This window comes from Chlamydotis macqueenii, chromosome 9 (genome assembly GCF_036417535.1).
Source record: "Chlamydotis macqueenii isolate bChlMac1 chromosome 9, bChlMac1.mat, whole genome shotgun sequence".
NCBI classification, from domain to species: Eukaryota; Metazoa; Chordata; class Aves; order Otidiformes; family Otididae; genus Chlamydotis; species Chlamydotis macqueenii.
In genome coordinates, this window is record NC_141564.1 from 10,663,325 (window position 1) to 10,677,625 (window position 14,301).

Genomic DNA, 14,301 nt, shown 5'->3' on the forward strand with positions numbered 1-14,301 from the left:
GAGATCTCCTGCCCCTGAATGGGTGCTGTTTTATGGTTTGTCTACAAAGTGACTTTCTGGTGTTCCTAACATCCATTACAGCTCGCATTACACAGGAACTTGAGATTCCACCACGTCTCCTGTACACCAGCACGTCACAAACTGAGTTCGATGGCTGCAAACTGCTCCAGGAGAGCAGGATTGACCCTGCGAGTCTGGAGGTGGAATGATCTCCCCGTTCCCCACACTGAGGATGAAGTCGATGCTCTCCTCATTTGGGCCACAAAAAGTTTATTCACATCTCCCAGCCTGGAAAAGGATTAAGCTGTAGCTTTTGGTCTTTTACGGCCATGCCACTTCCCACGCAGCTCCTGACACGATCCCCTTTCCCTCCCCACCCACGGGGCCACCTTTCTAAACCCTGTATGCTGGCGGCCCAAATCTGCCACACCAAGAGCCAAGTCCTCAGCATTCTGGTGTCCTTCACCTACGTTGCTAAGTCTTCAGAGCGCCCAAATATACAGCATTTCTTTTAAAATCACAGCTCCTAGTCCGGTGCTCATCAAGATCCAGAGACTAGCAAGGTATAGGGTTGCTTTTCTTTTCTTAGTAGAACATGAGCCAACTTGCTGTTTTACGAAGAATTTCTAGGGTTGCTCTGGGCACAGCGTCGGTTGCTGCTGGCAGGGGGGGTCACGTTTAACAGGTTTCTTTCTCCTGTTACATTATACACGTCAGCTGTGCGATTTCTTGTTCAGAAGGCGGCAGAGCCCAAGAATCACAAAAGACCATTCTTTACGCTTTTACAATTGATTCATTGCTCTCTCCTGGGGTGTCGTACACGAATCGTCAGGTCTGGTTACGCAGAAAAATACCCTGCCATACATAAATACTTGGTTTCACGTGAGGCTGGGCTGCTCTGGGACCGGGGGCAGCAAAGGTCAGCCAGCTGACACGGAGTTAGTTAGCTGGGCAGGATGCTGCAGTAACAGCTCCACGCTGCCTCTGCTTCGTGTGCCTGCCTGCTTCGGGGAGAGCGTTGTGGGTCAGCCCGGGCAGGCAGCTCGGCCCCATGGAGCCGCTCGCTCACATCCCCGCTGCAGGATGCCGGGGGGGGGAGAATTGAAAGGGTAAAAGTGCAAAAACTTGCAGGTTGATATAAACGGCAGTTTAACAGGTAAAGCAAAAGCTGCACGCGCAAGCAAAGCGAAAGGAATTCATTCACTGCTTCCCATTGCAGGCAGGCGTTCAGCGATCCCCAGGAAAGCAGAGCTCCATCGCGCACAGCGGTGACTGGAAGACGGACACCGTAATGGTGTGGGATATCCCTTAGGTCAGCTGTCCCAGCTGCGTCCCCTCCCAGTTTCTTGCACAAGCTCAGCCTACTCAGGGTGAGAAGCAGAAAAGACCTTGACACTGTGCAAGCACTGCTCAGCCACAGCTACAACATCCCTGTGCTATCAGCCCCGGTCACAGATCCAAAACACAGCACCATACCAGCTACTATGAAGGAAATAAACTCTATTCCAGCCAAACCCAGTACAGAGCCAAGTGCTTCCTCACTGTGCCAGAAGACTACTGCTTCAAGGTGCTGAGCATCCACGTCATTCCAATATTCAAGTCTATCCCAGAAAAAAAATACAATTTTGGACAAGAAATTCCAACCACAATGATTCTTTAAAAAAAATAACCCCCACACCCATAATACGTACCCACCCTGTCTCTCCCTCCTATATACAGCAGTAAACCAGTATTTGAAAGGATCACTGAGAACTTGGAAGAGAAGGGTAACGCTGGTGTTTAAGGTCTAGGAAAGATACTATAATGTAACCCTACAACAACTCCTCACTTCTCTTCCCTCAGAGTAACCGCTCTGTTGTTTAGCTGAAACGGCACACTTACATTGAGCTTAAGGATCTTCATGTGTAAAAAAGATGGGTAAACGTAGCTGCGCCAGAATTTCCCTGGCCACTGCGCTAGGTTATCTGCAAGCCCCGACTCTCTCCCTAGCACGCTCTCCATATGTAGCTGAAAAAAAGCAGCATGGAAAGTTCCGCTTCCCAAAAAGAACCATTCACGTGTAAAGCCTGTATTTTAAACAATTATGGTCAGAGGTTTGGAGGGGGGGGGTGGGGGAAAGAGAAAGAGTAGCGTAGGAAAAAGGCAGAGAATATAAATAGCCTGATCCGGAAAGAACGAGCTGCATCAGCTTAACTTGGCAGAAAGCAAACCCCGTGTGTTTCTTCTCTAACGACATCGTGGACTTTCCATATTTTTGCATCACCTGATACACAAACAGCACAGGCTGACGGGGTTTCACAGTCCGTCTCCTCTTTGCTAATGACGGCATTGTTCACTCTGCTTAACCCCAGAAGATGATCCGCTCCTCTCTGGGTGGTCCCAAGGAACGAAGGGAGAGGTGGGGAGCACACTGACAGCGGAGAGAAAGAGGGAGTGGGAGGAGACCAGAGGGCAGGCCTAGATATTGGCACCACAGGCCACATAACACAGGGAGGTGTTTCTGTTAGGAGCATCCACCTGGCCAAGCTGAGAGAGTTGTGACCTTAGAATTGCACCGTGAAGGGTGCTACAACACAGCGCTGAGCGTAAGCGTCACCCTTAACGCAATTAAACAGCTTGCATCCTTGCAGAGACGGTGTTCTGGTTAAAAACATCAGAAAAAAGACTCTGTAGCATTATTTTATTCTAAGAAAAAGCCTCTGGATGGAACATCTAGTTCACTGCACTGTGGAAGAGCAGAAATTATTGAAAAGCAGCTCTTGGAGAAGACAGCTACTGCGTAAGACAACCACCTTTCCTAGTCTGATGGAGTCCAGGGAGGCCTCCCAAACCAGTAAACCCAAACCCACCGACCACCACCCTCTGAGCACAGCCTGAGAGCCAGTTCCCTGCTCATCTCGTGCACCATCCATCTGGTCTGTGTCTTGCCACCTTGCCCAGGAGAAGGCTGTGGGAAAGAGTGTTGAACGCTTTGCTGACATCCAGGCAAACACCATCCTCCGCTCTCCGCACGTTGACAGGAAATGTTACTTTGCTGGAGAAGGTGGTCAGGTCAGCATGACAGGATTTACCTTTGGCAAATCCCTGGGCTTTTCCCAATCACCTGCTTCATTGGGATATAATAGAGCCGGGGTTAAGAGCAGCTTTATTGGTAAATACGGATGTGACTGGCAAACACTAAGTAGACCAGAAGATGACTCACTAGCAGATGGCTTGGCTTGCCCTTTGACCACAGAAGGGGGGCAATGTGGTTTTGTACACCAAACTCCAAATGACAATCTCTCCTGTCATCTCAAAGCAGAGACAGGCTGTAGCAAAAAAAAATTTAACTCCCCCCCAAAACTCCCCATCTTAGAATAGAATAGTCCAGTTGGACTGGACCCACAATGATCATCTGGTCCAGCTGATGACCTGTCCAGCTCAGGGCTGACCAAAAGTTAAAGCATGGTATTAAGGGCACTGTCCAAAGGCCTCTTAAACACTGACAGGCCTGGGGCATTGACCACCTCTCTAGGAAGCCTGTTCCAGTGTTTGACCACCTTCTTGGTAAAGAAATGCCTCCTCATGTCCAGTCTAAACCTCCCCCAGTGCAGCTTTGGGCCATCCCCATGTGTCCTGTCACTGGATCCCAGGGAGAAGAGCTCAGCACCTCCTTCTCTACATCTCCTCCTCAGGAAGCTGTAGAGAGCAATGAGGTCGCTCCTCAGCCTCCTTTTGTCCAAACTAGACAAACCCAAAGCTCTCAGCCACTCCTTACAGGATGTTTCTTCCAGCCCTTCACCAGCTTTTTTGTCCTCCTCTGGACACATTCAAGCACCTTCACATGCTTCTCAAACCGTGGGGCCCAGATCTGCACCCAGCACTCGCGGTGAGGCCGCACCAACGCTGAACACAGCGGGATGATCCCCTCTCTTGACCGGCTGCTCCTGCTGTGTTGGATGCACCCCGGGATGCGGTTTGCCCCCTTGGCTGCAGGGCACACTGCTGGCTCCCACCGAGCCTGCTGCCCCCCAGCACCCCCAGGTCCCTTTCTGCAGGGCTGCTCTCCAGCCGCTCCTCCCGCAGTCTGTGCTTGCGCCTGGCGTTACTGGAGCAGGGCGCTGGGTGTGGGCACCAGTCTGCCCTCTGGCTGGGCAGCGTCAGAACCACCTACGCCAGGGTAAGGGGACACCTCAGGAAAATAAATTAGTACTGGTACGCGCAGAAATCTCTTTTGCCCTAATGCTCCACATGCACAGTGCAGAGAAATACCTGGGCGATTTCACCACCACTGTCATTACCTCCACCCAGCCTCGTCTAGTTTCCTGGCTGGGAGGGATAGAGATTTTACAGTTCCCTCTAAATCATCAGGATAATGGCTCTTGCCCTCTGCAGGAGGGGATCAGGGAAGACAAGGAGGCAGGAAATAAAGGCTTGCCTAAAGCCTGACCTTGCCAGGCATCCCGGGATCCCTTCCCTCAGCCTGGCTTCTGGCATTTCCCCTCCAATCGCTATTACCCAGAAGTCAGGTCTCCAGGCACCCTCTCTTCTCTGGCCGGTCCTGTATCTGTGTGCTGTACATCGGACAACACTTATGGCCACTGGGGACAGCCTGCAGGGGCATCACTACAGAGGCCATAACCTCATGCTGTTGTGGGCTTTTGGACAAGCGTATTAGATCAAAACAAGTGATGAAGAGCACCATTTTCACTTGGAGACAGTGGTATAGCATCCACAGGTTCTTCTCCTGTGCCTCTGATGCTTGACTTGCACACCTCAAGTGAGAAAATGCCTCCTGTGGCTGGTGTCACTTCACTAACAAATCAGAGCAAACTAAGGGGAAAGAGAACTGGAATATCCACACGTAGTATCTGCATGGCTGGTTTCAGTGTTCGTATTAAATAGGAAACCCACACAGTCAAAACCACTAACAGGCTCTTTTTCAGAAAGACCAGGCACTCCTGAAAAGAGGAACCACATTCCTTTACTTGTTCCATCACAGTAAGGAAATAAAACAAGGAGCATTCCATGTGCTTGCCTGATCCACCAGTTTGTTTATGGCTAAAGTGCAGTTACCAAGCTAGAGACGCCATCCTCGCGTGATGGCATCTGCTCGCTTCTCAGGGCATGCGGCTCTCAAGAATGGGAGGGCAGCATCTTGTACGGATTGAGGATCCCTTTGGGGTCTAACATGGCTTTGAAACGCTGCATTAGAAAGATTGCCTCATTGGGTTTGCTGTACTGAATGAACTGCTTCTTCTTGAAGCCAAGTCCGTGCTCTGCACTGATGCTGCCATTGCATCTTGCAGTCCACTCATACACAAAGGGCTCAATGGCATCCAGCAAGGCATGGCTATAGGAATCCGCCGTGATGTTCAAGTGCAAGTTTCCATCTCCTGAAAGAAAACATTTCAGAGGTTGGTCTGTAAGAAAAACTCAGTGGCCCTCATTACTGCCTCCTCCACATACTCAAACAACGGTGCCTTTGTCAGTCTCCAGACTGCGCGGAAAGGGACAAGTTCACTGTCCTTCTACAAACATCAGCTTCTCCACGCACAAATAATCCAAACAGGATCTTTGTTTTTCCGTGCTTTCAGTATGATATTTGAGGAAGTCGTCTGAGTTAAGCTACTTTCAAATCAAATAACTGTGCTGCATTAATTATTGTCCCACTACCACGATGGCATGCCAAAGTCTTCCTCAGTGGTATTTCATAATGATCATTAGATTTAATACAGCCCTTCATCACTTTCTCTCTCCCTATTATGTTTGTGCAGTGCTGGACATGCACTCTGGCACTGTGTCAACAGAAATAAAGCAAACGGAACAATTTCTCCTTTTGCCACTTGTGTGTGACGGTATTTGATTAAGCACATAGTTGCTGGGTATTCGGAAGACAGAACACGCAAAGTCATTCTCACGCCAGAACCTCTTCCTGCATCCCAGCAAACCCGCACAGTACGCAGCTCAATCCTCAACACCAAGAGCTACCAGAGGCAGCCTTTGTTATGCAGTCTTGTCTTTCCATGTCTTTCAAATCATCTCAAATCAAGTGTGCTGAAGAGTGTTACGTTCTTTTTTTTTTTTTTTCCCCAAACAGAACAGCTCCGCTAAGCTACCGATTTACCTGCTTGTAAAATCAAATTAGTTTCAAAGCATTCTGACAGAAGCACTGGCCTTCCTGCGCATATCTTTTATCTCTCTCTTTTGGTGGGTTAATGGCTCGGACAAAATTGATTTCCAATAAATCTTTGGACAATAAAGTGTTTATCTACCAAATGTGTCTAAGTACATTAATCAAACTGATGGTCCAATTAAACAACCTACATAGTTAAATAGAAAGTACAGAGCAAGAAGATACAAGTGACCAGTTCAGTGGCTGGCTGGCTGGTAACCTGCCATTAACACACGGAACACAGTCTGAAAGCAATGACACTCAAACACGAAGATCCTTATGCATCCTCCTAACAGCTCTCAGCTCTTCAGTCTATGCCTCTCACTAATCTAAAAACAACCTTTAAAACTCCTAGGAGGTTGCACAGGGAAACCCAGAGCACAAAAAAGCAATCACTTCCTTTCCCAGCACCTACACTCACCTAAGTGGCCGTAGCCCACCACGTTTTTGGCACTCTGGCCCAGCCGAGCCCTCATGTCAGTCACGAGATCATAGAGCTTTCCCACAGGGAGGGAGATGTCGTACTTGTAGACACAGCCATCGTGAGTGAGGGCCTCTGTGATCCTCTCCCGCAGGCTCCACAGCATCTGATGAAGTGAAGAAATACAAATAAACCAAGTACCTCTGGGGTTCAGTGCTTTGGGACATGGAGAGAAAAAGAGCCCTGATTCTTTGCAGGTAGGGATTTCTCTCGGTATCTTCTGCCTCTTGGAAGCTACTAACACCACTTTCTTGGCAGCATCGTACAGTAACGTGCTACACCAACTCTTCAAGCTTGACAGTACCCCGGACAGAAAGAACATAAAACTGGGCATTCTCTCCAGTCCTGTTTTGGGTTTCCCAAGAAGTGGGGATGTGCCTCCTCCCATTCAGCACTGGAAGGGCCGGTGTGGGAACAGAGGCTAGAAGAAACATGGGTCAGTGTAAAAGAATAATGTTCACTGGGCAGACACAAATCATTCCCCTCTCACTGAGACACTGTGTGTCTGTCTTGCTGCCCGGGACCACAGTCTGTGGCTCTAACGCACTGTCACGCTGGCCTACAGGACTTTGCTCGCTCCTGGCCTCGCTGAAAACCCAGCTTCTGGCTTTGATAATTTTCAGGCAGTTTGGATCCTACCCCAGCCACTACTGAAAGATATAATTCATTATTCTGATCTTTTAAAAAGAGAAGACATCCACTGAAACACCAAACACTTGGGCTTTCTGAGAAAAATCAGCAGTGCTCTCTCTAGTGTTCTTACTCAATATGCCAAATAAGCTACCAGATCTCTCAAGGACATTCACACCAAACATCAGTCTGAACATTTCCCTAATAAAAATACAAATCCAAGTCGAGAAGCACATCAAAGAGATTTGTGCAAGAGGAAACAATTACTTGCCTTTATTTTCTTAGAATCTGTTGCCACAGTTCCATCGGTGACCAAACCAGAAGTCATGGTCTGTTCTAGGAACTTGTTCAATTTTTCTTCATCATGGGTCGAGTTGGAGCCCGAAGTTTCAATTAAAACATAAAAAGGGCTGCCTGAAAGTGAGGGAGAACAGAATAAGCAGATGCTCTAGGGTGAAAGTACAGGAATTCAGGGCAGGTCCTGGAGCTCTTCCCAAGCTTGGCACACTTCAAGAGGTTGCTGTACTGCCCAGATTCCCTGATGCCATGCAGAAGGGCAGCTCAAGTGACAATCTTTTATCTGCAGGGCACTTCACTTATATGCTCTACCTTTTACGTAGCCACCGCTTTTCAGAAAACTAGCAGTTTTGTGGGAACAAGTAGAAAAAAGTCTTATCTTTAAACACTTCCACTAAACGCGTTTGGAATTGAATACAATTGGTACAAAAATAATGAGGGATGTCCACAGGCTCACTGACACGTATATAAAACCAGGCTAAAAATCCCCAAGCAGTACAATGCCTCTTTCTACAGCACAAATGACACTGGTACCTGCCACTGGGTTGGACAACTTGAGATGTCTCTCAACCAATTTCATGCACTTCTCATCCATGAACTCATAGGCAGACAGAATCTCTCCCAGCATGGCTCTGCAGGTTGTAAATGTTTCCAGAACCTTAGCGAAACTCTGACACCCTTCACAGAGAACACAGAGAAGAATCAGGAACAAAAAACAGCACCCCAAAACATTGTAAGGAGTTTTTAAACATCTATTAGGCTTCAAGTCATCTTTCCCATCTCCAGAAAATGTAAACTGCTACCCTGCGTGGGTTTAGATTAGCAGTTCCTGTAATGGTTTGACCTGGGGAAGGTTTCAGAGCAGAACAGCACGAGGACATGGCAATTAGTCTTTGCTGTGGCAAGGACCTCTTGAACGCTCTAAGACAGCTGATACCAAAATGTCTGCCCCACCCTCAGCTCTCAGCACAGGCAAGAAGGTCACTGTGAGAGTTCAGGTAAATTCTGGGGTCAACTGCACACATTCCACAGGTCTGTCAGCACTTCGAGCCTGCTCTTCCCCTCCTAGCAGTCTAGCTCTCTGCTCTCAAGGCCACGTCTGACACAAGGAAGCTGTCTGAGAAGCCCTTACTGGCCGTGGACATTTTTGAGAAAAAAAGTGTCAGTGAAGGCTCCCCACAAACAACTCTGCTAAAAAGCAGACTCAGAAGCAGCTTTTAAGCAGCTGTGCCTGGCCAGGTACATTGCTGATCCAGATCCTGACCTGTAGACCTGACTTCCCAGCCTGACCTTGTCACTGCGTACTCACCTGGTGACCGCTGGATTGCAGCTGTCTCTGCCTACTGTCACCAGACTTGCCCTGCTGACCTCGCTCCAGTACTGTCAGATCGAGCCTTCATCAGTGAGGGTGTTGCCCTGCCTGCGTCTTCACCCTGCTAAGCTCCCGGCCCCCCTTCCCTTGCAGAGCAACCTGCTCTTGCAGGTATTTCACACATTTATACCACAGATATAAAATACCTGCACAGGTGTTTTAACATACAGCACCACACTATTTCTCAGAAACAAGCTCGTAATCTAGCTCAGCAGGCTGACCAGTGCTTTCTTCTCTCCATTCCTATCCCTTTCCCGGACTCTGAATTCAGGTGTGAAATTATTAATATCAGCTCTTACCTAGGAATGCCAGATTGACAGCCTTAGGTTTCTGAGGACAGAGTATGGAGACAGCCGTGATAACTCCCAAGGTCCCCTCGGATCCGATGAAAAGCTGCTTCAAATCATAGCCAGTGTTATCTTTGCGCAGAGACGCCAAGCAGTCCAGAGCCGAGCCATCAGCCAGCACCTGTGGGAATACGGGACCCAGTCAAAGCACCTACATAGAAATCTGCTGTCATAAGCTTCTCTGCTACCCAGCTGATGAAAGGCCGCCACTGCCCTTGAGCAACAGACACCAGCAGAAGCCCGTTCCCGCAGTCTCATGACTGTTCCTCCATTCCCAGCTCTCCCTCCCCTCTATATCCTACCTGAGGCTTCCTCCAAATTTTTCTGCTTCTTTTTTTTTTACAGTGCTGTTGGTACATGTTCCAGAACGACAAGTAACAGAAGAACGAACTTGCTCTGCTTTCCTTATCAGTGGTGGAGGCCAGGCATTCTCTGCAGCCCTTGCTCCCATTATTCAACAGAAACAACGAACACTATTTGAAACAGTGAACACAGTTATGCAGAATGAAGTAAGCCCTCCACCACTTCAGCCTTAAATCAAGACTGAATGTCTCTAAGATATATTATTAAAGGCTGTTTTGACACTACAGACGAAACCTGAGTCAAAAGCTCTTCTTTCTGGGCTACGCAATAAAACTAAACCGGGCTTTTGTTACCTACTCAATTTATTTCCTATTAGTAATCTGCTCCCAAGCCCTAAAATCTTTTAGAACCACTAAAAACACTTGTTGACCCTTCTCAAAAGAGCCATAGGAGGAAAAGTTAAGAGTGGAAGCCTGGAAAGGAACTTGTCTGCATAATGGATAGCTAAGGGCTAGAACAGCAGGGAACAGGGTAAGAAGCAGAGGTTTCAACACAGAAGGGAACTGCCAGGTACTCGCCTTACCACTTCCAGTCCCAGCACTGTCCCTCGGAGAGAGCCGTATCTCAAGAGCCGTAAGCCTCCAGCATTTGTGGCCACGTTACCACCGATGTGACAGCTACCTTTCGCTCCCAAGTCCAGTGGCATGATAAAGCCCTGCTCCTCCAAGTACTCGTTGAGTTTCTCTAAGATGCAGCCAGCTTGGCACACAAGGATTCCTGAAACACAAACATCCTGCTACAAGCTGATGCCCAAGAAGAAGGTGCCTGCTAAAGAGGCGGGATAAGTACAAGCAGATGCAACCATCTGTTCCTCCAAAACTTTCTGGGGTTGATTTAAACGCACAAGAAGTCCACACATGCTATAGGGCATTGTCCAACCCCTCTTCAAGCCGAGGGGAACTTTGCCATCACCTTAACATCTGGTCATCCATAACTGTCGCCTGGTAAAACACAGTGACATGAAGTGTATCTCTGCCTGTTGTTCCCTCTCTGTTTTCAGAACTGAAATACTCAAACCAGCCTGGTTTTTCCAAATGCAAACAACCTATAAGTTGTCCTCATCCCTCCTTTCCCTCTGCTACTGTAGTTGCCAAATGCCTTCTTCAACACTGGCATTCTTCTCCACCTGGGTTTCTCATCTAGATCTACAAAGAGGCAACAGGATGTCCATGTCTCTCTTCTCTCTTTCTGCCACCAGCTGTATTTTTACATCTGCTACTGTTATAATCTATAACATCAGCAGCAGGAGCCTGGATGAAACAAACCTCTGACACCCCGTATGATGCTGCTGGGCCGAACCTTGCTGATCCTGCAGTCACCAGCTCCCAGGAAAATGGCTGGTGTACGGCCAGGGGCTCGTTTCCGTCCCTCACGTCTCTATGATATTTACCAGACACCTTGTCAAAGCTGATGATCCGGTTCATGAGAGCAGTGGAAAGAATGATCTCATCGAAGACAGGAACGCTGCCTCCAACAAGGCCTGTGTTACCCCCCTGTGGGTTCACCGCCAGGTTCCTCTCATAGCAGTACCTGGAAAGAAAAAGGTTTCCAAAGTCTTGTGTATCTTAAGGCCTTAAGATTTTTCCCCCTAGCCTACCAAAACAGCTTCACCTCCACATGAACATCTACTGTCGTGACAGTGCTCAACGCTCCTTAACATTAAGCAGCATTTAGCCTAAAGAGTAACTTGATACAAAGGGACATTTTCACTGCAGAAGGGAGAAAGCACAACTCCTCACAAAACGCACCCCAACACTGAGCAAAGGAATGAATGCTTGGAGTTACCCTTGTGCATATCAACAGACGTGCCACGCAACATCTGCCTGGAAATCACAGCTCATTCTGTCTATACACAAGCTATTTACGTCGCAGGCTCTGTTAACAACTTGACTTCCTCAGTGGGCTCTGACAGATGACCTCCGGCAGTGGTGGGTAACGTTTAAGACATTACTGCCCTCCTCGTCCCCCCAGTAAATTAATGTCCTGTAAGCAATGAAGCATGGGCACCTCTGCTTCAGCTGCTTCACCTTCCAGCCTGCCACATCCCTGCAAAGCACCACTCATCACATCCTCTCCCATCTCACAGAAGTTCTCGCACAACAGATGGCACAAGGTTACTTCAGAAGCCCTGCCTTTACTGTGCTCTCTGCATCTGCTTTATCAGAGCTAGGAGCAGGTGTGTGCAAGCTTGTAGCTCTTCAGCCAAACAGCAACCCTGCATACTGAAGCCCAACTGGAGCCAGGAAAGGGTTCTTACTGATTTAGTGGACAAAATATCAGCTCCTCAAACTGCCTGATTTTGGCCGAACCTTCTTCACCTTTTCAGATGGACCCTCCTGAATCCTTCAACACAACTGCTCCTCTTGAGCACCGGTACAGTGTCTAATCTGGACAATTTAGTAGAGTAGAAAAGCCATCAATACTGAATCCACCTGCTTAATATTGATTTGAGAAGTTTGCTGCTGCCCACTTAGCCTTTGCAAGGTGGTCTTGCCAGGAAAGATGAATTTTGTTTTGTAAAACAAGAGTTTGGCCTTCGTTTCTGCCCAATACTGACAGGACACCATCACCCCTGAAAAGCTGGAGGGCCAGAGAGAGCACTGGGCCTGGGAAATACAAGACCCAAGTTCAAGCCCCTTTCTGCCTTGAAAAACTTCAGCGCTCTGTGTGAAAATATTCCTCCCTAGGAACCTCTAGTTCTTTTTTTCAAATGAGGGACACTGCCTCCCCACCAGCACATGCATACCCCCAGGCTAGCAACAGCGTGCAGCACCTCCTGTCCTGGGGCAGCTGGAATGAAAAATAAGCAGTGAGCCCAAGGGCAGTCAGGATTTAAAGAGCAGAAGGGACAGGTGAAGCCACGGGAGCTCAACCACAAGACACAAAGTTAAGAAGAAAACAGTTTCAGTAATTCCAGTGCTTGAGTAGTTGTGCCTGAACATCTAGGTGTTCCCTCCACTTGCCGGATCCTCCCAGAATAAACCGAGTTTCCTCACCACAAAGCCCAGCAGAAAAGGTGCAGGTTACCTGAGAACTTGAGACACCTCTGCTGTTGTCTGCGGCTTCAACATCAGCTTGCTACAGCCTGCAAGGAAAGCAAGGGACTCTGAAGGCAAGTTGCAGGCTCTATGCAGGTCAGAAAGAAAAAGGCAGTAAAGCACAATTTCTGAAATAGCAATGCTCCCTCCACTGTGAAGCAGAGTAATCTTAACCAGTTCTAAACCAAACATTTTCAATAGCGGGCTTTCCCTTAAAGCACTGTAAAAATTTTGCATGTATACACAGACTTGGTTGCCAGTGGAGGCAATGGGAAAGGTTCTAAATTTTCATGAAATCTTTTACTAAATCAACAGAAAATTCACAATTCTTGTTTTCTGAACTTCAGCCAAATAGTAAAAACTTATTTGTTTCAGGAAAAAGTTAACTGGTAAGCTAACAGGGCTCAGTATTTTTGTTTTGTTTTTTTTAAATGCAAGTCAGAAGGATTACCAGAAATTAGGCAATTCCCAAAGGGGGACTTTCTACGAGGAAAACTCCTTTTGCTGTCTGTAAAGACATGGTCTGCTACAAGCAGAGATGGGATTTTCTTTGGCAGACGTTTCATTTTGGTGCATTAACGGAGGCGGAGAGGAGGTTTTACCACACCTGAAAAATAAACAACCTCGCTTACCTCGGACTGATTTAAGCCAGTCCACATTAAACGCTTTCAGTTCCTCCGGATTTGTGATGACTCTACCTGGCATCACGCTCTCAAAGAAAGCCACGTCGCTGTCGGACACAGGGGAGAAGGGCAGCCGCCGCACTCCGTAGCGCTCGCTGGTCAGCATGACCTCCCGGGAGCCGGAGGCGGCTGCGGGGAACGCTCTCCTGCCCTGAGCCCTCACACCCCACGGCCCGGGAACCGCACTTGCGGGTGCACCCGCTGGTTTCCTCCGCTGAAGCGTCCCCGGGGCGGAAGGGCCGCCGTGCTGTGCCGAGATCCGCCCGCGGAGGCCCGTCAGCCATCTCAGCGGCGCCCAGCGACTCCGCACGGCGCGGCGGGGGCCCGCAGAGCAAATGCCCATGGTCACCCTGACAGGGACAGGCCTGGCTCGTGTGCAAGCTCGCTGCCCGGGCCCCGCGGCTCCCTCTCCCGGAGGAAGCAGCTCAGGAGCTCTCGCCGTTCGCGGGGAGCCGGGACTGGGGCCGTCGGTGTGTGACAGCCCCGGGCCTGGCGATATCCTGCGGGTGCGGGGCGGACGGTGCACCCATGGCCTTTGGCCACCACCCGCCACACCCCCGCCGGGACACGGCAGGCTCACGCACCCCTCGGGAGCGGGGGTAAACCCGGCTCGCCCGCCGCGCTCCCGGGCCCGGGCGGCTCCAGCTCCACACCGGTCCCGGTGCAGGCAGCGCCGAGGCCGGGCCCGCGCACCCCGAGGCGGCCTGGCCGAGGGGCTCCGCCACCCCCGCACAGCGCATGCGCTCTGGCCCAGGGGCTCGGCCGCCACCGCCGACCCCGCACAGCGCATGCGCTCAGCGCCGGCAGCGCCTCCTTGCGGCAGGAGGCCGCCGCTGCACCCCCCCGCCCCTCCCGCGGGACCGCGTGGGGTCCTGGAGCCCGCCCGCCCACGCGTGTCCTTGCGGGGCTCCATCCGCCGGCCCACGCCTCCCGTGC

At 49.7% G+C, this 14,301-nt stretch overlaps 1 protein-coding gene across 2 annotated transcripts; it reads right to left on the reverse strand.

The window, feature by feature from the left end:
* Nucleotides 1-1,181: 1,181 nt before the first annotated feature.
* Nucleotides 1,182-14,082, reverse strand: D2HGDH (D-2-hydroxyglutarate dehydrogenase). Of its 2 annotated transcripts, XM_086754544.1 has the most exons (10): nt 13,950-14,069; nt 13,315-13,715; nt 12,672-12,729; nt 11,035-11,174; nt 10,168-10,361; nt 9,234-9,402; nt 8,097-8,240; nt 7,537-7,679; nt 6,576-6,741; nt 1,182-5,375 (listed from the first exon to the last, which is right to left on the reverse strand). In XM_086754544.1, exons 2-10 carry the CDS (start codon nt 13,706-13,708, stop codon nt 5,116-5,118), a joined length of 1,668 nt encoding a protein of 555 aa, XP_086610670.1. In that variant the 5' UTR covers nt 13,709-13,715; nt 13,950-14,069; the 3' UTR covers nt 1,182-5,115. The 2 variants fall into 2 exon arrangements, with proteins under 2 accessions (XP_086610670.1, XP_086610671.1); XM_086754545.1 differs by lacking the exon at nt 8,097-8,240 and having other exon boundaries at nt 13,315-14,082.
* Nucleotides 14,083-14,301: the final 219 nt, after the last annotated feature.

Coding starts and splice junctions, on each gene's coding strand:
- D2HGDH (XM_086754544.1), bottom strand. CDS start 13,708: ATGGGCATTTGCTCTGCGGGCCCCCGCCGCGCCGTGCGGAGTCGCTGG. Junction 10,362..11,034: donor CAGCTTTGACAAGGTGTCTG/GTAAATATCATA, acceptor TTTGTGTTTCAG/GAATCCTTGTGTGCCAAGCT. Junction 9,403..10,167: donor CAGTGCTGGGACTGGAAGTG/GTAAGGCGAGTA, acceptor GTATTCCCACAG/GTGCTGGCTGATGGCTCGGC.